The sequence below is a fragment of the Bombus vosnesenskii genome, unplaced genomic scaffold (genome assembly GCF_011952255.1).
Source record: "Bombus vosnesenskii isolate JDL3184/JDL3185 unplaced genomic scaffold, Bvos_JDL3184-5_v1.1 scf7180000016272, whole genome shotgun sequence".
In the NCBI taxonomy this organism is placed as follows: Eukaryota; Metazoa; Arthropoda; class Insecta; order Hymenoptera; family Apidae; genus Bombus; species Bombus vosnesenskii.
Genome location: NW_022884341.1, coordinates 521,640 through 545,946, shown reverse-complemented (window position 1 = coordinate 545,946; position 24,307 = coordinate 521,640). Strand labels below are relative to the sequence as shown.

General features: G+C 29.5%; 1 protein-coding gene and 1 pseudogene across 3 annotated transcripts; one reads left to right on the top strand and one right to left on the bottom strand.

Moving 5' to 3' along the window:
- Nucleotides 1-1,067: 1,067 nt before the first annotated feature.
- LOC117242228 (atypical protein kinase C) lies at nucleotides 1,068-20,837 on the bottom strand. Of its 3 annotated transcripts, XM_033508724.1 has the most exons (10): nucleotides 20,614-20,837; nucleotides 20,091-20,176; nucleotides 18,766-18,983; nucleotides 8,385-8,435; nucleotides 6,916-7,001; nucleotides 5,631-5,916; nucleotides 4,555-5,007; nucleotides 3,309-3,781; nucleotides 2,936-3,051; nucleotides 1,068-1,328 (listed from the first exon to the last, which is right to left on the bottom strand). In XM_033508724.1, the coding sequence occupies exons 2-10, from the start codon at nucleotides 20,144-20,146 to the stop codon at nucleotides 1,241-1,243; spliced, it is 1,827 nt and encodes a 608-aa protein (XP_033364615.1). In that variant the 5' UTR covers nucleotides 20,147-20,176; nucleotides 20,614-20,837; the 3' UTR covers nucleotides 1,068-1,240. The 3 variants fall into 3 exon arrangements, with proteins under 3 accessions (XP_033364615.1, XP_033364614.1, XP_033364616.1); XM_033508723.1 differs by lacking the exons at nucleotides 18,766-18,983; nucleotides 20,091-20,176; nucleotides 20,614-20,837 and adding an exon at nucleotides 15,140-16,467; XM_033508725.1 differs by lacking the exons at nucleotides 18,766-18,983; nucleotides 20,091-20,176; nucleotides 20,614-20,837 and adding an exon at nucleotides 11,086-11,390.
- Nucleotides 20,838-22,798: 1,961 nt separating this feature from the next.
- On the top strand, nucleotides 22,799-23,955 carry LOC117242239 (annotated as a pseudogene).
- Nucleotides 23,956-24,307: the final 352 nt, after the last annotated feature.

The window sequence follows — 24,307 nt, the reverse complement described above, 5'->3', positions numbered from 1 at the left end:
AATTTTAACTTTTTATTTCTACTATCTTATAACAAAAGAAAGTGTTGAACAAAATGCATCGAAAAAATTAATATAATATTACTTATAAAAGAAAGTTTGATACCAAAATTATTTACTATATAACTTTCACATCCTTGGAATGCAAACAAAAATATTTGCAAGATTGTATATGTAATACTAAAAATTGTGATGTGATTAAGATTATTTCTTCCTTCTTCCTTTAATATATTGTGATCAACAATTTCCTTTTAGAAGTGTTTCACTAATGTATTATAACATTAAATACAAAGAAAAAGAAAAATGTAAAAAACAAAAATTAGTTTTTTTTTTAGAAATTTTATACTTACGTTCGCTATATTTTTTTTCTCAAACGTAATTAATCTATAATATACAATATTTTTTTCTTAAATAGATATTAGTTCATTAGAAATATTTTGTTGCTATTGTTTTTAGTGAATACGTTCATGCAAGCGATATAATAGATCGTACAATGCTCGTAAATATTAATAGAACGACTGCGCAACGGAATGACATATTACCTACGAGATTAATCGAAGCAGTCAGGTACATTTTCCATTTTAATTAATTTCTCTTCTAAAAATAGCTGAAAATAATACCCATTAATAACGCTTAAATTGCAGCACCATGTGAAAGAAGAGTTCAACACGATCATATATATGTGACGCAAATTAAATACTTTTTTCTTCCAATATTTAATACAAGGATTCTGTAAACTTTAACTTCGTTACAAGTCTCAAATCTCTTGCAATCTACAAAATTTATATTAGCTATTAATTAGAGGCAATCTCGTAATATTAAATAAGCCTTATTTAGCTTAATTTAATGGAAGGCAAAACATTTGCTTCAAGAGCCCTTTCTTCGGACTTTCATCTTCCTCATCATCGTAATTGTGTTCATCGTAATTACTAATGATCTCATTGTTATTGCTAAAGCCGTACGTAACATCTGTGATACTTAGAGAACTGGAGCATATCGGATTTTCGTACCGGAATGGAAAAGGTGGTGATAACCGATATTCGTTATAATTATTGTCGTTCTCATTCTCTTCGGAGTATGTCATTAAAAAAACATTGTTATGATAACCTCGATTTCTTGAGCCGATGTTCAATAGGGGATCGATTCGAAGCTTCGCAAGTTTGTCTTGTAATTCGTACATGTAACATGACTGTAACTGTTGCTGATTTTGAGTATGACGTGACACAATAACAAGCGGTTCTTGTCACACGCAGTCTTCTAAAGACATAAGTAATGGGTTCACATACTCAAAGCCTTCGAATTCGCTTTGATCGATCTTGTCGATCACTCTCCTGCAAAATATTTATTTATTTATTATTTATTATTATCAATATATGTATTTATCTTATTAAGAAAGCGTATTCTAGTTTATAAATATATGTTTAAAGAAAAAATATGTAAAGCTAATACAAGTATAAAAGCTTAAAAGACATATCGTTGTCTATTGTATAAAAATAAAAAAACTTCAAATTGATTTATTTAAAATGGCATTCAAATTATTGACACAATTTCCACAGAAACTAATATTTTAATTTACTTGAACTGAATTAAATTAAAATTTTCAATAATTTTTCTTTGAACTATATATTGTCTTTTCTTTCACATTGAACCATATATTGTCACAAATCACTATTTTTCCAAATGTTATTCTATATTATTTATTCTAGTCATATAGACAGAGTTAGTTAAAACACGGGATCACATAACTTCCTAAGTTGTTACAGGAAATTCAAAACTAGCTTATTAATATATATATATATATACATATATATATCGGGTTTACATTAGGGTTAGGTTAGAATTTACATTAGGTTAGAATTAGGGTTAGGGGCGTGAAACGAATCTTCGTTTGGATTACATGTTGTCGTTATGCAACAGAGAAGACATTAACTAGTGCAAATACGATTATCATAGAACTGGACAAGTAACCGTGGTAATCAGACACTCGAGAAACTAATGACAATGATCCCAGGCTTAATAACGAATCCGCGGTCGACGAGATGATAGATGAACGTGCTCACAAAATCTAAGTCGGACGCGTAATATTCGCTGGTCGTAAGGTGTTACTCTTTTCGTCGATGAGATCGCAAGAAGGAATGAATTTCCGTCCCGATGATGCCACAGAGGAAAACTATGATGGAGTGTATCTAAGGGCACGACATCATCGAATTCGTCGAGAAAAGCCTTCGTTCGGAAAGTAAGGGAAATTGGCGTTGTTGCTAATTGGTCAATCTCCATATCGGTGATTAGAAAAAGATGCTAGTTGCCCTCGAGAGAAAGTTGCTAGTGGGAGACGTTGTTCGTTGGGAAAATAGGTCTCCGCTATCTTCTCCTAGTTGGGACAAAGACTGTTTGTTTGACAGACTTAAGATTTATAACGGACCCTCAGGCTAGCTGAACATGTACTGCGGAGACGCATCGACATCTGGCAATCATCTTACTCGAAGAATAGGGTCTGCGTGTGGCGAGCTATGGGACAGAGACCATTGGAATGTTTACTATCGAGGGTTACAACTATTTCCTTTTTAAGGAGAGCTATAGAATTACTCCATGTCTTTGTTAGACAAAGCGTTCATCCCGTGACCGCGGCTACGTTCGGCGACTGGCTGTCGCCTCGAGCCCAAGCTCATTATCACAAATCTCGAACAAATACAATCGGATCGAAAGACGACAATTGTTTAATTACTCCTATGATAGAATCTAGATTACGGTGTTAGGGGATTATCCCGAAGTTCCAAAGGGGAGGCTTCGATGTCCTTTCATCTCCGACATATATATAAGTTGTATATATAAGCTTATTCTGAGTTAGGAAACTTAATATTAAAGACAACTACTTAAAATTTTATTCTTAGTTTAAAACATAAAGATAAATTAGTAAATTCTTTTTAACAAAACTTACGGATCATCCGGTGTTAAATGAACTGGTTCATCTGTAAATTCTGGTGGGAAGTTTGCTAGGTCACGATCAGAATCTAATCTTGGTTTATAAGGTGGTGTTACTTGTTTCTGCTCCAACTGAAAATTTATTAATTATATTTAATATACGAAATACATTTCTTGCATGATTAATATCATACACAAGGCATTTGAAAATGACTTATTACAACCATCGTGGCATTATTCTACATCTCTGGATCAATAGAGATTTGTAAAAAAAAAGTTCGAGATTTTACAATTAGCTTTTCTCAATTTTTACAGCCTCGCTATATCTTTATATATATACTCTATGCTTTAACATTCTAATATATTTCCTTTTATATTATTAGAATTACCATTTCCCAATCTATTGCTTTGAAGAAGGGATGAGCAACAATATCAAGAAAAGCAGTTGGCCTTTTACCACAACCTAATCTTTCGTTTGGATCTTTGCAAAGGAAACCTTTAAGCACGGATGCTGCTTTGACCGATAACGATCTTGGTATACGAATTGTTTTCTGCAAAATAACTTGGAATAGATAATCTTCGGTATTTTGGTCTGGATTTTCTGACGCGCCCGCAATATCAAATGGGCTGCGACCTGCAAGCATTTCATACAGAAGTACACCAAGTGCCCACCAATCTACAGAGAAACTGTAATCTTCACCCCGCAATATTTCAGGCGCTATATAATTCGGAGTGCCACAGAACGTAGCGGTTGTATCACCCTCTCTAACGCCTTCCTTGCACATTCCGTAATCAGTTAATTTCACGTGCCCTTCGTGATCAAGTAGTACGTTGTCTAACTTTAAATCTCTATATATGATACCTGCACAAAGAAATCATACATTACAATCAATACAAATACATTGTACATTGTACATACATCTCGTACATTGAATATATTCACGTATCATCCGATTATTGAAAAATCATGTTAACAATGGATTTATTCTAGAAAATTTAAATCTAAAATTATGTAAATATTCCCCATATAATTAATACTTTACCGTTTTCAATTTTTAATTGTTTTTGTACATCAAAAATTAATCAAATAAATACAATTTTGGAGATGATTTGATATAGTATCAAAGAAACATAATAAAAAAATTCAGTGGAATATACAAAATTTAACAAAGGATATTTCAGTGAATTGTAACAAACATAATTAAATGATAAAATTTTGCCATCATTTTAAATATTCAAAATTTAAGCATTAATATTAATGTAATTATATATAGAATATGTAATCTCTTCCTATAGAAACTATACCAATATGTTCTGTAACTAAGAATAATAAAAAGTTTATAGGCTTATATATGACTCCTATTTCCTATTTTTATTAATAACTACTTACTAATAACTAAAGAAATGGAACCTAGATAGAGATTTGTTTAACCTACTAAACGTTATAACCAATACTTCATTTTCATCAACCAATTTTATTTATTATTGTATATTATGTGCACTCTATGCAATATTTTCAAAATTCTTTTAAATAAAATCCCGCAATTTAATTATTTTTCTTTTTGCACTATTTCATTTTTTAAAGGGAAATTAGGCCTAGTTCTTTCTGGAAATAAAAAGGAGCATTTCTTTTACCTTTTTCGTGCAAAAAGTTCAAAGCGAGACTAATTTCAGCTGCATAAAATCGGGCATGTTCTTCCGGAAGACGGCGTTGTCGTTGCATATGGAACATCAGATCACCACCGCGTACAAACTCGATCACAAAGAACAGACGAGAGGGTGTCTGAAAGCATGAGTGAAGTCCCACAAGGAAAGGATGATTCGAGGCGGTTTCGAACACGTGTTTTTCCGTTTGCACCCAATCAATGTCCTCGTCATCAGTTACTAAGGCCTTCTTAATTACTTTCATCGCATAAATCCTCTTTGTACGCTTCAATTCAACCATCAAAACTTTCGCATAGGAACCACGACCGATTACCCTAATCAGTTCGAAATCATTTAACGAGTATTGCCTCTGCATATCATTTGAATTATCAGCATCATTTAATGTATCCAACGGCAATTCCTCCCTTTCTTCACTTCCAGTTCCTAAAAATATATTTAATTCAATAAGTAATCAGATGTATAAATAAGTCTAATCTTATTTTATATCTTTTGAATAATAGGTTCATCTGTTTTTATGAAGAAATACTAAAATACTAAAATATTGATTTAATATAGATTGCTTATTTTAATATTTTGTTAAAAATCTTTAAACATATAATATATTATGTTGTTTAATACAGTTTAATCAATAAAAGATTGTTCTCAACAAAAAATTCTACTTGTATTGTTCAACAATATTCTACTGTTACATTTTTAATAATTTATGTAGCATCAATATCAAATTCTTATATACTTTCAAATAATAAATCTTTCAGATGCGCCCTTTTGAATTTCCAGACAAATAATCATAGTTTACAACTAATAAAATCATACAAAGTTCATAACTTGTTTTTTTATAATTATCTTGTATATTAACACATAAATAAATTTTTTGCAAAATTATTTGCAAAATTTTTATATATTTATAAAATTATCAATTAAAACCTGATATATTTCAAATTGTCGATAGTCTCCTTTTTGTAATACTGTCTTATGATTCCTAACGAAAGGAAGGTAAAATTCATTTTCTTCTTAAAATTTGCATATAAATATTCAAATATCCTTACGATTGCGTGAATGCTCCTCAATAATTGGTGACTCTGGTATCTCATCCTCTAGATGAGCTACTGGGCTGCATTGAACAGAATCAAGCTGTTGTTGATCGCCATTTCTGTCGATCGTCTGCGATTCGGTGCTTGGCATCTGCTGTTGTTGTTGCTGTTGAACACTCAGGCACGGTTTGCGCACCACCTTGTGACATTTCTTGTGCACTAGTAGCTTGCACTGAATACATTTGAACCCCTGCCGACCTAGCCCCCAAATCCGATCCTGGCAGAACGCGCAAAACGCTCGCTACGAAAGTTAGACAAGAAATTATTTGCGAAAGTCACTGTTTTCACATTTTGAACATAACTCGAGTATCGTATGAAATCTTGAAAATAAGAAAGCAAGCTAACTTAATTGGAAGGTCAAATTATTGCTTAGGACTTCTTGTTTAAGGAATAAAAATATTATATTTGGTTCACTTTTATATTCGCAATATTATGTATTAATCCTTTCCTAAATAATAGGAATACAATAAAAGTAGATCTTTGGTTTAACAATAATTCCAGTTTTTTAAAAAGTATTAAATACTAATCTATTACCAAGAACTTTACAGTTCTTATTAAAACCTTAACTTTTAAACAAAAAGCCAGATACTAAAAATTTTTGCATCTAATCAACATTAATATTATAATATTTCCAAATTCTCCTTTGTTACAACATGTATATAGAAAATTCAGTACCATCAAATTTCCATCGAAAACTCTAAGAACACCATCATTCATACAATCAATTTTCTTAATCATTGCATACAAAAGTTCTATTCTACTCATATAGAAATTACTTATTCCTTTTGCAATTGTAAAACTTCTTACTTATAATAAGTCAATAAACTTGTTATTTAATATAAAGTTATTGAAGTTATTTAACTTCTATAGTACTATCACATTCTTACTTTTACACACTAAACATTACACATGAACCATTCACCTCTGGGAACGACCTACGTTATTTAAATAACAGAAACATTATTCTCAGTCTTAGGTATTCAATGGGCAAATCATTACTATAATCAACGATTAAATATAAATTTGATGTTCAACATTCACTAGCCAGCAAGTTCCTCTGAGCAGAAATTATAATTTTATCCATCTGTGCGATCTGAATGATGATGCATTGCAAACTTGTGACACAGTATAATTGTGCGTAAATGATGTGTGGAAAATGAAAACATAATAATGAGCTAAAAAAAAAGAGGGGGGGGGGGGAGTAACAGTGGAGCAGTAAGTTGAATGAAATGATGCTTACCCGATTGAAACGTTTCGCCTGAAATATATGACCATTCACTCGGTACAGCTTCCTCCATCTACGAGCGCCGCGTCTGTAGATGCTTCCTTTGGAAAATGAAAAAACATAAATATCACGAATGAACCAGAGAATTGATCTTCAATATTTGTCCTGATTTTGTTCTCTTTTTTAATTTCAGTTTCTCTTATTACTTCATCCGAAATACTAATTGAACAAAATAGGCATGTGTAGGCACGTGTCAACGATATTACATGCGTTATCATAGAGATTCGAATGCTTTTAACGTTAGTTTCTCCTTAATTATGGCAATATAACACGAATTTCATTTAAAGTTATAGTACAATCTCGTTTATAAAGTTACAGTATAATTGCATTTAAAGTATATTCCCGTTGGAATACCGCATTGAAAGATTTGCAGTAAAACTGCGATTGGCTGAAGTCCCTCCATATTCCCCGATAGTCAAAACTATCCAACTATTGTACAATCTTATAAAGGCAAAACAATCGTGTATAAAACTTGTAAACACGATAAGGTCATCTTGATATTTAAGCGCGCGATATTTGAAATTAGAAATATTGACAAACGCAGTAGAAACATATTAATCGTAATTAGAATCTTCTGTTCGGATTTTGTTAACATGTTAACATATTGAAGTCCAACGTTGCGTTGACCCAACATTTTATATTTTTATTTACATCATCAAATTCTGTTTTCTAATATTATGACTATGAATGGGAATTCCAATTCCTTTTAATATTTCGCTCGCTGTTTCATTTATTCATTTTTTCATTTATTTATAATATTACGATAAACTATGGCTTGGTCCTTAGTGAGTTAATATATATGTTACACCTGATCTTTGATCTGTACGATATTTAGCATCACATGATCCAAAGATTCAAAAGATCCAACACATATATAAAATTTCATTTTCGATAATTATCGAAATATAAAATTTTATATTAACACTCAGATACTTATACATTTTTAAACATTAATTTGGAATTCATTTTTCTATTGATTTTCTACATGAGTAACAAATTGACAAAAAGTTTTTACAGAATCGTAATTAATTTGACAAAACCAAAAAGTCTGTTAATCTTTATCGTATAAATAAAGAATCAGGTGTACATATAAATTCATGTAAGTGATGAAACTAAAAATAAGCGCGCTAAGATTATCCATGTTTTATGAAAACTAAAACAGATCTGCTTGATTTTAAATGTAGCAATATAACATTCGAAAAGAACAAGCATCGACGGAAGAACAGAACGATTCTCCTCAACGTTCTCCATTTTCTTTTATCAACGGTTGATATAGCCAGACTACTCATATTCCTTTATAACAAAATCTTAAACTTATTGTTAATTGAACAACTCGCTGGCTAGTATTATTGAAAAATCGTTGAATCGTGAAATACTGTATGTTAATAGGTTAGAAATTTGTTTCTTTGGTGGTGAAAACTCACTGTCTTCTCCCTGACAGGGCATTCCTGGCGCAGGCGGCACATTAGGAAAAACTGTAACAAAAATAAATAATTTTTCACTCTCATATCATGTACTGCGTTTTCATTCTATTAATTAAAATAACACAGACTAAGTTTGAGATAGGAATATGAACATCAAAAAAAACAACTATATACTTCTTTAAATAAAAATTTTATTTGACCTTACTGTTCTTCTCGCGTATTCTTCAGCTCATAATGATCCTTGCAAAAAGAGATTAATGTTTTACAAATATTATGGAATTTATATGATTCGTGTTACTTATTATTTGTAGAAAAAGACACTTTTATGATTACGAGAATAAACATAAAATTGAAACAAATCTGAAGAGAACAGTATGGTTGAACTAGAAATTTTACCTTGAATCCTAGAATATTATATGAATATCCTAGAATATCCTAGAAATACACAATAAATAAATAATAAATTGAACATGACTAACTTGTTATGTATAGTATAATATATAGAATCTCTAATTTATTGTAGTGCACTCAGAACGATCAAAAACCCAGCTGTAAGGCACGAAAAGAATATCTTATGAATATTCAGTCATGCAAAACAGGCATCACTATGATAATTAGTCCGGGGATCTACTCTTTTCAATAACTAATTCATTACTAGATTTTTGTTTAAATTAATACGCTTTTGCTTTACGTACATTTACAACGGTTAACGTGACTTTCTTTGCCACTTTTGTTTGATCTACAAGAAGAAAGATTTCTACTTTAGTTTCGGAAAAAGATTTTCTTTTCTATGGAGGTAGTCCAAACGGCATAACACATTCAAAAATAAGAAAAATAGCAGTACATTAAAAATTGAATTTTCTAAAGATATAAATAATATGCTATAGAAACCTGAAATAATAAATAAAAATTAATTGTATTAATAGAGTAGTAGTAATTATATTAGATTTTGTAAACATGTAAATAACATGCTATTTATTATAGAAATCTTAAATAATAATTTAACGTTAATTACATTAATAGATAGAAGACATCTATCACGTCAGGAAATTTTGCTTCATGCTAAGAAATTTTATATTACAGGGATCAAATGCAATGCATTCATTTCAATGTTAGTACACGTATTGTCGAAGCAAGTAAACAAATTAGAAAAAATTAATAAAATTAAAAAGTCTTTGAGATAAAATATTTACTATAATAATATAATGAAATTAAAACAGATTTGAATATCCAACACATTCAACTTTTAGCGATTCATATTCACAATTGCGAAATTTTTCATTATAGGTGAGACGTGAAATAAATCAAGTATATATCGAAATATAAACATGCTTGACTTGTTATTATGACAAATTGTATTTAGTATAAATGATAATTAAAAGTAAGGGAATAATATAAATCGTAACAATACAATATATGAAGTTCTCGATATAAAATTGATCAATTTAACCCGTTCATACTCAATATTTCATATATGCAATATTGGATTTTAAAAATTCTAAAGATTCTAAAAATTAAAAAAATTATAAATTTATTTTCGGTAAATTTTAGTGCATTATGTCTCCCTTACTATTGTTAATAATTGGCAGAAATGAATTATTCCTAAAATCTAAAGAAAAATTTTATCTTAGAAGGCTAAACATACATACATATGTATGTAATGATACAATTTGAATTAACATAAAATAATTAAATATTTTGTATGAATATATAAAAGGAATTATTTTTATACAAGTTTTCTTGTACATAGGGGACATTACATAGTATATATACTTTTTCTATAGTTGCAACAATGAAGAAGGTCAATAACATTATCTTAGTAAATGGTAATCGAAACTTCTGTAATGTACTTCTATAGAATTAATATTTTATTAGCTAATTGTATACACTATTTTTTTGTGGCGACATTTTGTCATTTATTTGTTTTGAAGTGGTTTCCTAATATTTCTTATCATAATGTTTGCAAATTGGAATATATCTAGTAAATAAAACCATTAAAAATTATTTTTTATTAATACACGCGGCCTAACATTTTTATTCATATTTAAACTGTCCAATTTTGAAAACCCTATGAACTTCTCAACCAATTCCAAATAATATAATAGAAAGTATATGTATGAAGATTACATAAAAATACGATATGCGTATACGATATGTATATTTTTATTGATTTTTTATTGTAATCACACTGTACGAAATATTTTAATATAAAATAGCTAAAAATGGAAAAGACCTGTTACGTCCAAATATACGAGAATTATACATTATGAAATATATGTGTGTACGAACGAAGTTTTGTAGAAGCCAAAAGTACAACTGTTAAGCCATCGAATATTTTAATATTTTAGATCTAATATTTTTAATTATTGAGATGAAATAACAATTTTGCTAATATGAGAATGATATTAAGAACATAATAAATTTTAAAAATATTCTGCGATACGTGGAAAATGTAACTTATCGTATTCTTTGTCTGTAGTCTTCGTACAGAACAAATATTACGTATATTCAAAGTTAGCAATTGTCTAGTGACTTATGAAGGTGGCTATATATACGCATGACTATATATATAGTCACAAAATTATAAAGCTGCTCTTCATAGCTAACGAACAGTCCACTTATATAAAAGCATAAAAAATAACTTGAACCACGTTCAACACATTTTGATATATCATATATAACAATAAATGGAAATACTAACGTAGATCGTGCATAACGCATATCGTCGTCATAACGTTATATCTATATTTCTGTTTAGCTCCGTTTAAAACATGGACAAAGTAAAGATGCCGATATTAGGATAATATACGCAACGTGTTCCAACACTACTTCCAAATCGTGTAACAAAGATAACGATCTATATTAGATCTGGAAACTCGTCGCCTGCCACACAAAGTATATCTCCTACTGTTACTTTCATTCCAGAACCTGATCATAAAACGCGGCCCGATAACGGATAACATTAAATTCGATTGATGCGATCGTTGTTATCGCTTTTATCGCCGTAGACCTCCCTAGCGTAGTTGCAACCGTTGTTTTCAATGTCCGCCGTTTTGTCTCGAGCGCGTTAATCGATCGCTCGAAACTATCGAACTGTGAAGCTACTATTATAGGAATTAAAGGAAATCTTTATATGCTGTTCCAATTTTCACGGCGAAATAAAGGGTAATATAAAAGAAAGGTCAGTAATTGGTAATTTAAGAGCATATCGTAATGTAAGAGAAAATATCTAGTGACATATTGTCAAGTGTTTAGTGCGCATATATTGTGCGCATATTTAATTTGGCATGAAATATCCTCATAAATAATGATTATAAAATGTTTGTTGACAAAATTTAAATTTTTAATAAAGAACTAAATAGAACATCGTAACATCTTAATATTATTCAAGTCATTTAGCTGTCTTAGAAAGTAATTTGAAACTATTTAAATAACTTAAAAATTGTAAATTATTTGAGCGATTCAATTATTTCAACATTAGATCCAGATTCAATACTATATCTAGATTAGTTTGAAGTATTCTTACACGTACACCAAACGATGGCACAAAACGATAAAAAGATTAATCAATAAAATTAATAAACAATGATACAAACTAAATTCATTATCAATCAGTATATCATAAAATTTTTTAACAGTTTATTTTTTACAAATCATATAAATGAAAACTAAAACAATAGCAATTAATTACAATACTTTTTATTCAAAACACTTTTATGAAATATTTGTATAAAATACTCATGGAATACCACATAGTTTGTAAATCAATAAAACAATTTTGATTTATTTAAAATACACGTCCTTTTACTTTTTTATAAAAGGTTAAAATTTAATTACTTTGAACAACATACTTTTATTTTTCTTTCATAAATTAAAAAATCCGTATATTTCACCGTAGAGTATTCTTCTCAGTTACTTTTCTATCGACTCTTTAAGATATATAATACATATGTTCTATATGTTAAAAAAAAAGAAAAACAATTTATTAGTATATATATATATCGAACAAACATTTATTTCCCAATTAGTGGAGTAAAGCTGCAAAAATTATTGAGATATTAATTGTAAATATTCAAAAAAAAGCTACAACCTGAAAAAGCTTTTTATTTCAATTTCATTGAATTTTAGTTAGAAAAATATAGAAAATCAAGCATCATTTTTATTCAGCTGAAGTATTCTAAATCTTCTCTATGAACAGAGAAGATTGAAAACAGATCTTTCAAATTTATGTTACAAAAGACAGCAACAAATAAAAGATAAAAAAGAAATTTTATATATCATATAAATTCAAAAGATAAAAATATTCTTTTTTTGAAAGTGAATACAATATTAAAATCATCTTCGTTTCCTTAAATGAGCTTCTTCATAGTTTTTCTCCTAATATAATACCCTTTAGCATCCTACAAAAATGTGTAACTTTCATATACATATGTACATATATTTTACATCTTTCTTGCCTTAGTCTTTTGAAAACAAAGGTAAGAAAATATTCTGAGTAGTCAATTGTAACTTGTAGTAGTGTACTAAAAGTACACTAATTTGAAAGAAAAAGATATTATATAGGCGATGTTTCATTTATCTCAGATTTTTAAATAGCTTACAATTATTTATTTTTAGTAATAGAAAAAATTATGCCGGATCAAAGTTAGTTGGTTCAAAATTGTGATTCATGATTTTCTTCTCTTAAAATAATTTTATTCGAGTTTTGAAGGATAACAATACCTTTCTCAAGTGAGATTAGATGTGTAAGAAGTTATTGAAGCATTTTAACTTCAAGATATTTTAATTTTAATTGTTAAATTCATGAAGTTAAAATTAAATGTAGAAAATATCGATTGATATTTGAAAATATCAAATCCCGCTTTTAAAAAATGCCGCTGTCCTTCAAAACTTGAAAAAAGAAATGACGTTGGAAGATGAAAATCATAAATCACAATATTGATCACTCTAAACCAACTAACTTTATCCTGATACAATTTTTCTACCAATAAAAGTAATTATTTATATATTTAGAAATCTAAGATAATTATAGTACCCTATATATATTATAGAAGAACTATACTATTTTTTGATATATTAAAGATTTCTAGAATTTTGCGAAGTTGAATTCACTTGTTTTTAATGTAAAATGAAAAATTTCGGTACATTATGATATTAACTAAAAATATGAATAACGTTGATAAGATTTAATTTAACATATTCGCGATGACGTGATCCAGCATAAACAAAGAAAATTTATACAAAACCGTATACATGCTTATCTCCATAACGAATTTAAAAAGTTTCAGTCGCTTGCCAAGTAGTTTGCATCATATTCAAAAGTTTCTCAATAGAAAATTACAGAGCAAGCACATTGGATTGAATTATTAAGTTTCTTGTATCTTTAAGCATCGCAATCTTATTTTCAGCGATTCTGAAAAGTGTATTATGTATAGTATTTTGAAAAAATATATTAACAGTATCTATTTATATTATCTTTCGGAAATTGTTATCGAACATTTTCGTCTATGTATTTACTTATAAGGAGATTATGTTTGTACGTCCTGGGTAGCAACATTAGTGGAAAAAATTAACGTGTAAAAGATCATAATCTGAACCTCAATGTTCATAAACTGCTGTTTCATCTTTTGATAGCGAGAATTAAAAAATAAAAATTGACGAACAATAAAACCAAAAAGCAAATAAACCTAAAAAATATAATAATGAAAGTATCATGAGAAATATAGTGTAAGCCACTTAAGTGAAGATTCTGTACAGTGCATAAAATGTAATGTATGGATATATGAGAATTGCACCGCATGTAGAGCCGAAGATGATCTTCAATATTACCTTTAGTCTAGATGGAGAGCAATATCGTATAGTGTATAATACAGTTCTAGTCAACGCATGAACTAATATCGGAAAAAGAGATTTTGTTTTAGCTTATTTTTATTAATTTGGACACTACGTTTGAACTTTCGAGTTTTTGTTATTTTTTGTTCATTATGAATTGATTAATTAATAATCCACAAATTCCTTTTCATAAATTCTCTAGATTCTGAAGAATTAAAATAATTAACTGTAGAACTATTTTATACAAATTCTATCCAAACAAAAACGAAATTAATAAACAACCGTTAAATTAAAAGGAACTTCTTACATATTAATAATCATAACTATAACTTGTTTTCAAATATTCATATCTTAATAAAAATGTTCGGTTTCTCTTTAATAAATCGAGAATTCAATAAACTTGTATTCTCAAATAAAACTTACTTTCAATAAAATTCATAAATATTGATAAAACATTAAAAATAATATTAATTAATTAATTTTCGAATACGAAAGCACGTCATATGTTAAATATCTTAAACTGGAACAACAAACATAATACAATTTATTTGTATGCACAGAGACAGTGAAAAATGCAAGCTAGAATAGATAAAATAAGCGGATACGTAAGAGTCTCAAGTAAGAAAAAGACACTAGATTTCTCTCGATCGACATCGATCGGCTTCCTTCTGTACTCGACTCATTGCTCCATTCTTACCACTAAAAACCAGCTGCTCGTCTAAATCAATACCTATATATCGTGCAATCTGAAACTATCTATAAAACCAGGAAAAGAGAGAGAGAAAGAAAAAGAAAACTAAGAAAACAATAACTTCCAGTAAGTAATTAGAACAGAGTATTCTATTATCGTGCTTCGTAGCAACAAATAATCGGCCTTTTTAAAGATTGAATTGCCTTTAGCGCGGAGCCAGGTGAAAACCTACCCCAGGTGATGTCGTTGAACCAAAACTGCGAAGATCCGCTTGTATCATCGATCAAAGATGGCATAGTCGGTGCAGAATCCGGCTGAGGATTACACGGCCCGTGAACACGACATGTACTAGTCCCTATACCTCGATTAGCGGTCGCGTACATCATCTCTGTTGCAGTAACCTCATCAATATCAACCTCAGAAGTATCATCGATGCCTTTATCGCAGAGTAACTTAATCCTAGACGAGGAGGTTCCAGGCTGCGCGAATATATCGTCACGAGGACTGTTATGAGGCGAACATTCTGTTCTCAAACCGGCAATAGGCTGTTCGTATTCCGCTGAGTCGCTACTGGGCGACGGCGGGTAGGTGCTGGTGCTCGATTTGATTGGTCGATCTCGTGGCAGGACTTGGATAGCAGTGGACGAGGTGGAGGGTCCTCCTTCGACGCCAGGAATCCTTCGCCCAACAGCAGCTGCAGCCGCAGCCGCTGTAGCCGCGGAGTAAGAATAGAAGGAACCACCCTGTATCATCATACTGCAGGGTGGTTCCTCCACTGCGACACCAGGCCCTGTAGACACGCCAGAGGAAGAGCCAGCGAGCTCACCTTGCACTTGCTGCACACCGTACATTCCCTGTGAAATTCCCGTCTCAGCTTGGTGATACTGTTGTTGCTGGTGCTGATGCAATGTCTGATGCTGTTGTTTATCTTTCTCGCGACGTGGCGACCGACCCCGATCGCTAACCGACGTTGCGCTCCAATAGCCCCACGCCATTTTAATTTAGTAGTATTTATCTTGAAGTATTTTTGTTTCGTCTATCCTGGCTGTCTAATATCGTCCAGCAGTAATACACCACTGGCTCCCGTCTTTTACTCGCTACTACCCTCTAACTCCCACCCCAAATTTTCCCTACTTTCCTTCCTAGAGGTAGGTGCGCACGCTCTTTCTCTATCTCTGTCTCGTTTCAACTGGATATCTTTGCCCGGATTGTCTCTCTCCTTCTTGCTCCTCCGATGATCACTGTCCTCGTCTTTTACCCGTGGCCCGACCTCTTGCAGGAGAACCCGGCTGAGGATGCGACGAGTCAGCGCGATCGATGCTGGTTTATCGCCACTTTTGCTACCTCTTCGACAGCGATTGTTAAAGCTGTGATGTCACTAACTCTCGACATGAATTGACGACCATTGAAATCTTCCACCGCGAACTGAGAGGAGTGCTCTGTTATCGTTCCACGTTTCAGGCTAATCAACGTATAATACTATCTTTCTCTCTTTTGCCTCAATTCGAAGTTTTCGCTTTCTTTACTTCATATTTTTAGTTCGTTTCGTGGTTTTGTTTTCTTTACGTGTCTTTTTGGGTAAATTATAATCTTCTAATGTCTAAATGCGTATGAATTGAGTGTTCAAACGTACTTGCGTGAGAAAACTTCCTAGTTAATCGGTCCGCGTAAGAATATCGACTGCTGTCGCGGGATTCGTTAACTACTGCCGCCGCCCGACGCGCTTTACTCCACGAAATGCGCAAACGCTGGAATAAAGGCATACTCTGGAAAACAGGACTGATTCCTCTTCAACAAACTACCCGACCCTTCCCCCCCCCCCCATCTGTTTTCAACTCTTCCTCGTCCTCAATATTCTTCGCTTATTATGGTTCCTTCTTTTTCTGTAGTGCTCTCCTCGTCTTATTATTCTTTCACTGCGTTCACTTTTCACTCTTCCATTGCGTCTTCTGATTAGCACTTTTATCAATTTATTGCATCCTTCTAATAAGCGCTCTATTCTCTAGCGTTTTAATGGAAAATGGCTTTTTGTTGGTTTCTATTGGCATTTTGAATTATGTATTTTTTGTATACTGGTTGTTCCAGCAACCGTGATACAATCGGCAAGGGGATGGTTCTATGTGAAAAAATAAATTGAAAATACAAGTACAGAATAACATTTTTTCATACGGTTCTTCGTTTTTGAGAAAATCGAAGTTGAACATTTTTTTAATATATATACGTAACTTGACTAATTACCGACTAGATACGAATAAACAATCAACAAGAGGTTATTCTGCATGCTAAAATAAGTCAAAAATATAGAATAAAATTTTGTCATTCATGGTCTTGTCTCCAAGAAAATAGAAATTGTACGTGTTTAGTTAGAAACTGACCTGGTACACGTGCATATACCTAATCGATTTTCAAATTTCACATAACACACGCGCGCGAGCGCATTTTCTTGAGTACTAAGAATTTTGCGAAAAATGTGATTCTACATTTTCGCATGTAAAATAATCTTTTATTGATTGTTACCGCCTATCCAAACCAGAATTAGCTAATTTTAAGTATACTTAACAAATTTAAAAAATCGACTTTTTTGAAAACAAAGTGTCATATGAATAAATTTTATTCCATATTTACGACTTATTTTTTTATGTTGAATCACCCCTTTACCGATTGTAATTGCTAGGATATCCTGTATACTTAGAAAACTTATTTGTGTAGATTAAACTTAGTATAAAAGCTGATTATTAAACGTAGCACTAATTATTAAATGCGGATAATTATGGACTTACAGTACGTAAGGAAATATGTGATGTTCTCTGTTAATTAATCATAAAGATGTAAAGAATTATTTTTAAATGTTTAAATGTTGTTACAGGAAATACGAACGAAAACAATGGTTTAAATTCAATCCAGTTAATCAGTAAATTAAGCTCGATTCACCATTCGTGTTATTGCAACATACTACGTAAGTGTATGTAACCAGTTAGAAAACACTATGACTCTCAAACTAATAATGTTTCGTGAAATATATAAAATACTCAATTATACATATTAAATATTTATTCGGATTTTGTCATATAAATTACGCGATATATATATAATGTGAAAAATGTGACATATAATATAGTGTGTGTGTGTGTGTGCGCGCGCGCGCGTGTGCGTGTGCGTGTGCGTGTGCGTGTGCGTGTGCGTGTGTGTGTGTGTGTGTGTGTGTGTGTGTGTGTGTGTGTGTGTGTGTGTGTGTGTGTGTGTGTGTGTGTGTGTGTGTGTGTGTGTGTGTGTGTGTGTAATACATACAATATATATATAGTATGTATAATATATATATACTATTCAATAAAATATGTAATTTTGTAGATTAGTATTATAAATAAATTATAATAAATATTAATATACATCTAGTAATATGCACACAAATAAATTTTCACATGTAGCATTTTCAAACTTATATTCCACTCATATACATACATATAAGGATGTAAGTAATTGAATTAAATTGTATTGTTATTTAAATTTGGCAATATTTTAATATTAATATAAAATAAATTATTTTAGGTAAAACCTATTATAACTATATTTTAATTTGAAATGTTGCTTATTGCGCTTTAAAAGTTTTAATCCATACATTTGATAATATATTTTGGAGAATTCTTTTAAACAAAAGCTTACTACATGATTATATGGTATAGATCTATTAACCTGTATAATTAATGTATACTTTTGTTTCAAAAGAGGTATATTTATATATATACTTCATTCAAATGTAAAAAAGAACTTTTTTAATATTTCTAAATTTCTCAAATAATAAGAAAATTTTATGAAGACACATATTATCTCAAAATATATTACGGTATAATAAATACTTACCATGTATAGTTATTTCAGTATCCTTTTCTAGTTCATAGAGACGCAATGCTTCATCCAATTCATGTTGGGAAGCGATCCTACATGGATCTCCTTCATCATCAACCCATTTCATTGTAAATTGATCTGGCCCTGCAGCACCAAATCCACATATTGTACGCATTTCTTCCCGTAAGGTGTCTACTGAAATGCCAGGAGTGATATACGTAATCTGCACTTCCCTAATACAAACATAAGTCATTATAATTTTTCTCTTTCTTTAAAAACTCATAAAATGATAAAATTTCTTGTTTTGTTACATATAATATACAATCGCGCGCGCATATCAACATGCAGCTTACAAAATTTAAAATCTTATCAAATAACAAATAACAAATAAATAACTGAAATAGTTATTGGTTAAATTTTTTAAACGTTTTACCATGAAAACCTATTTTATATTTTTTTTTATTATATTTTGCCCTTTTTATTGTACTTTATTAAACTTTGTATATATATTTGGAAGCAAAATGTGTAGGATTTACTTAATTTATTAATACATAACTACTCTATCAATGTGGCTTATATATGCATAAACTCATATATTTTTATGTTTTCATTTTATATTTGATATTTATATTTTATATTTCATTTTATGTTCGTCCATTATAAGCTTAGGTAATAAATGAATTTCAAATATAAATTAGAAAGTAATATCACAAAAATTATTAAGTAGCTATGTAAGTAGAGAACAATATTTCTTTGTACATATTTTTATATCCATATACAATAAATCCACATAAAAATAATTTTATACCAAAAATATATACATATACACTGAATGCATGAGTACTATATACATTATAAGGTACCTAACGCTAATCCTAGCTATTATTATAAAACTGTATTAATACACATGTATCATTATTATACACAAAATATTTTATCAGCTAAGTAGTAATTTAAATAGTAATAACAATAATGGTGGTATTTTTATTGAGTTAAAAATAAGTCAATTACAAAAAGAAAATATATATATTTAAACTAACTTCTTTTATTATTGAACGTTACTTGTATTAAGCTCAATAGCATTAAACTAATAATAGCATAAGTTCATGATTTCAATTAACATTGCCATATTCCAAGCAAAAATAATATCATAAAATAATATTAATTAATATCAAATTAATATTTATTATCATATATATATACTACCTTATCTTTAACAAAAAATTTTTCTATATCTATATTCCCAAATTTTCTTTAGTATTTTAACTAACAATTTAATATACTTGTTTTATTAACTCTAACTTATTAAATTAAGATTCCAAATAAATCATTTGTATTACCCATTATAAACGATTTTCACTCGAATATCATCGCTTTCTATTGTCTGTGTAGGCATTTTTATTTGGTACCAGAACTCTTCTTCCTACTGAAAAAAGATTATATTATTATCAAGCAAAGCAACATTAATAGAAATAAATTAATTACACAATGATAAACATTGCAATAGATATTTGATTATAAATTTGTTATTTATTTACAATATTATACATTCTTTCCTAAATAACTTTTCTCCTCAAACTAGTAAAATATACAAATTTTGTAATTAAGATTTTTATATTCAGAAATAATATAATGTAACTGCAATGTTCCTAAATCAGTTACTATAACAGTTTATTATGACATAATAAACGAGAACGACATGATTAAGAACCTACAAATTCAAAAGAACAATTCTCTATATTTATTCTTATACGTTTTAAAGATCAATTAAAATAATTTAAACTTACAAACTAAAGTACTTAATGATCATTGTAATACACAAAAACTAGTTCAATTGAACTGTCTCAATTTTCATATACGTACAAGTTTTAATTCGAGCACGAAGATTTTCTCCGAAAAATGCTTGAATTTCTACGCCAAATAAAATATTTTGCTGTATTTCTTCAAAAGAAAGAAACGGTTGTCTTATTTCATAAATTATTTGCTAGAAAGAATCATATAACAAACACAAAATTGGAAAGCACTTAACATAGCAAAACGCGTTATCACTTGGCAGCCGCCATGTTTATTAGATACATATCTTCCTAAGGAAATCTCTATTTTTCCTATAAAACGACGCATATGTATAGGTATATTCCATTTATCAGAAATATTTATCTTTCGAAAGAATTTATTAAAAAAATTTGAGCAAAAATTTAATTATCATCATTATAATTCCGATATCAACTAAATTATTTTATCTCGATTAATTGATCATGATCAGTCATGACTATATAATGAAAATTATTCAGTTTACTCAAAAATTATAAATATGTAATACCGCTTTTACAAGTGAATTTATATTGATATGATTTAAATTAATGTATATAACTATAATATTATACAAAATTTATATAGATGCATATAACAACGCTGTATTTAAACATTATGTACTTTTATTTTAAAATTAAATTATATATATAGTACTTGTATTTATATCTTACATACTATTATTTAATTTTATTACAATATCTTATATATGAGTTATACAATAATTAAAATTTATAATTTATTAATACATCTTTCGTAATTTGTATCAGCAATCTATTTGCATAAGAAATTAAAAATCCTTACTACTAGCACTTTATATTCTTCTCATGAACTTGGGATAGGATAGGTAATTATAAGAATTTTAAGGCGTGGTGAATTTCTGCAGTTATCTTCAATAACATTGCAAAAATATATAATTACATAGTAATTAAGAAATTTGTTAATAATTGCTATTTTATTAGAAAACAAATTTATATTTTACATACATATCATTTATAATTTCTTAAATAAATAAATATATATATATTTCTATCCTACGATTATTATGTCTTTTAAATAAATTCAGTTATAATCTACTTTACGAAACTATATCATACAATATTACATTTTACAAAATACTTTTTATGGATAGTGGAAATACTCTTTAATTATAAAACTTCCATTTATATACAATAATAATATTAACGGTTTCATATCAGTATATGCATACATTAAGAAATCGTCCGTCTTTTGAGTCGAAAAAAATCAAGATGGAGAAGAAGAAAAGGTTTCGCTCTGTGAAACAGACGGAGATGAATATAGTGTCTCTATCTTTGCTGAAACATTCATAGTATCTATGTATACATACATGCGTGTTACGCATGCGCAGAACGGAACCTGTTTCTTGTCCTCCATCTTGATTTTTTTTAACTCAAAAGATGGACGGTTTGTCAATGCTTTTAGTATAGAATTGTCTAGATTTGTTTATGCGACCGTACCGTCACCAAATCCAGTGTTACATGTATATCAGTGAGAAAAACAAAAATTCATAAGGAGGAAAACAAAAATGATAAGAAATAAAAAAAAATGAAATTACAAATAAAGAAATGGAAAAGATAAAGAAACAAGTGCTTCGGACAAAGCAAGGCAAGATCGGGTAGTTGAACTGTTAACATCAAGAACAGGTGGTGCTTGTATACCACCAGCAAAGTTATGAATAACATAAGTTGAGATCATTGATAAATCAGGAAGTCCATGCATAGGAAGTCCTAAAAAAATCTATACACGTTTACATTAATAAAGTTAATGTCAGTAATATAAGACTTATAATTCAAGAACTTGAAAGAAAATATTGTTAGAGGTAGAGGTTTGCTCGCTAAGTCTATTGTATAAGCTCAAGCAACATCATCAATGATTACATCCATTTATGCAGCCCTTACCACAATCATTAATTCTAAATTCTCAAATATAGGACACTTTAATATTGAAACATCTAATAATACAGTTTAAATGTTCTTTCAGAAAGAATGACAAACCTCTCTGTATATCTTCTGGGATATTTATAGCACATTTGCTAAATCAAAGAATAGCACTGAATGAGGCTAACAGTAAGATTATGGCTTTACAAATTTTGGCTTTCTTACTGGGAACTGGTGGATGACATAGTAAAGGTAAGATGGTAAATAGAATGGCTGATGGATGACTCGGTAGAAATACCAATTGCATTAAATTAAAAAATTAATTGAAATTAATTGAAACTTCTAGAAAGGCTATCAAAGCTATATTATAAATGTCAAAAAATATATTATATGAAGGACAAATAGATAAACAAATTCAATATTTAATTGAAGTTATATTTCAAGTTTGAAAAGACAAATTTAAGGATCATGAAGCAGCTTGATCTTGTAGAAGAGGAAAATCCATTTACTTATTTAATAACATTAGATGAAACAACAGATCCTTAAGATATATTAAATGTATTCGTCCGATGCAGAATATATTAATAATGAAGGTAGATATAAAGAATTAAATAGAAAAATATTAAATCCAGATGTCAGTGATTCAGAGAGTAAAGAAGAAAATGACAAAAAAGAAAGTTCTCATGAAAATAGTAGTACTGCTATGGTGGAAAGGAAAGAATATAATCTACAATAGTAGATAACACAGACACAAATGTAACTGTATTTAAAAGAATCATATGTTTAATAATACATTCATCAAAATCAAATTGATTTTGAAGAGTATGCGCACAAATTAATGAAAATGCAACTAAAACCTGGTCAAAAAACTGAAGTATATCATATATTCTTAGATTGTTGTGCAGAAATGAAAACATGAAACATTCTCTAAATTGTTGACTAATCAGTTTTGTGCCATAAAATATATCATATCATTTAAGTTCAACTTTTTAAGATTTATATCATATTTACTGTACTATTTAGATACAAATAAATTATGTAATGTATCAAAATTTTTTGCTCATTTACTATTTACTAATTCTATATTGTAGGAAGTTTTCTGTTGTATAAAATTAATCAAAGACATTACAACAAGTTCCAATAGGACATTTATTAAAATTTTGTTTCAAGAACTTCCCGTATACGTGGGACTACGGAAACTTCATCAATATGTGAAAGACATCACGTTAAGACATGTATTTGATGGATTGTTTCTGATAAAACACTAGTTTCACAAGAAATCCTTTTCTTGTCCATTGATTTGGTTGGTCTCACAGACAATCTAAAGAAGCATTTAAAATTGTATCCAGAATCTGCCATAAAAATTTATAAATAAATATAAAAAAGTATTTTTTATTTTGTGTAAAGTTTTTAAATGACCTTAAGAAAACTTAGCATTGTGTAAAATCTAGCTCTTAAAATTTTTACGAACTATTTCAAAATAACCTGTTAATACTAAAATTTCCTATAAACTAATTCTAAGAAATTATTTTCTATAACAATATTTTGTTTCTTAAGATGTTATAATTTTGTCCCAAGATTCGTTTTTACACACAAGCTAGAGGGATTATAATATTTATACCATAATATTTATATAATATTCGTACAAAATTTCCTTTTATGTCATTCGTACAGATTTACCTGAAAAGTATTATTTATAATATAAATTTATGTTATTAACAAGTTATTATTAAGTTTTTATATTTAAAGTAAGCTATTACGGACACTATGAAGGTATGGTGTATGCGGCGCGTGTTAAGTTCGCCCTGACAATGAACGCGGAATAAATGCACTTCTATCCATGAGACCAT

Excerpts from the sequence above, each read along its gene's own strand:
- LOC117242228 (XM_033508723.1), bottom strand. The coding sequence starts at position 15,902 with ATGGCGTGGGGCTATTGGAGCGCAACGTCGGTTAGCGATCGGGGTCGG. Across the intron at positions 5,917-6,915 it reads AGGCGAAACGTTTCAATCGG|CGAGCGTTTTGCGCGTTCTG; the intron begins GTAAGCATCATT and ends TAACTTTCGTAG. Across the intron at positions 1,329-2,935 it reads CATTTAACACCGGATGATCC|GAGAGTGATCGACAAGATCG; the intron begins GTAAGTTTTGTT and ends AATATTTTGCAG.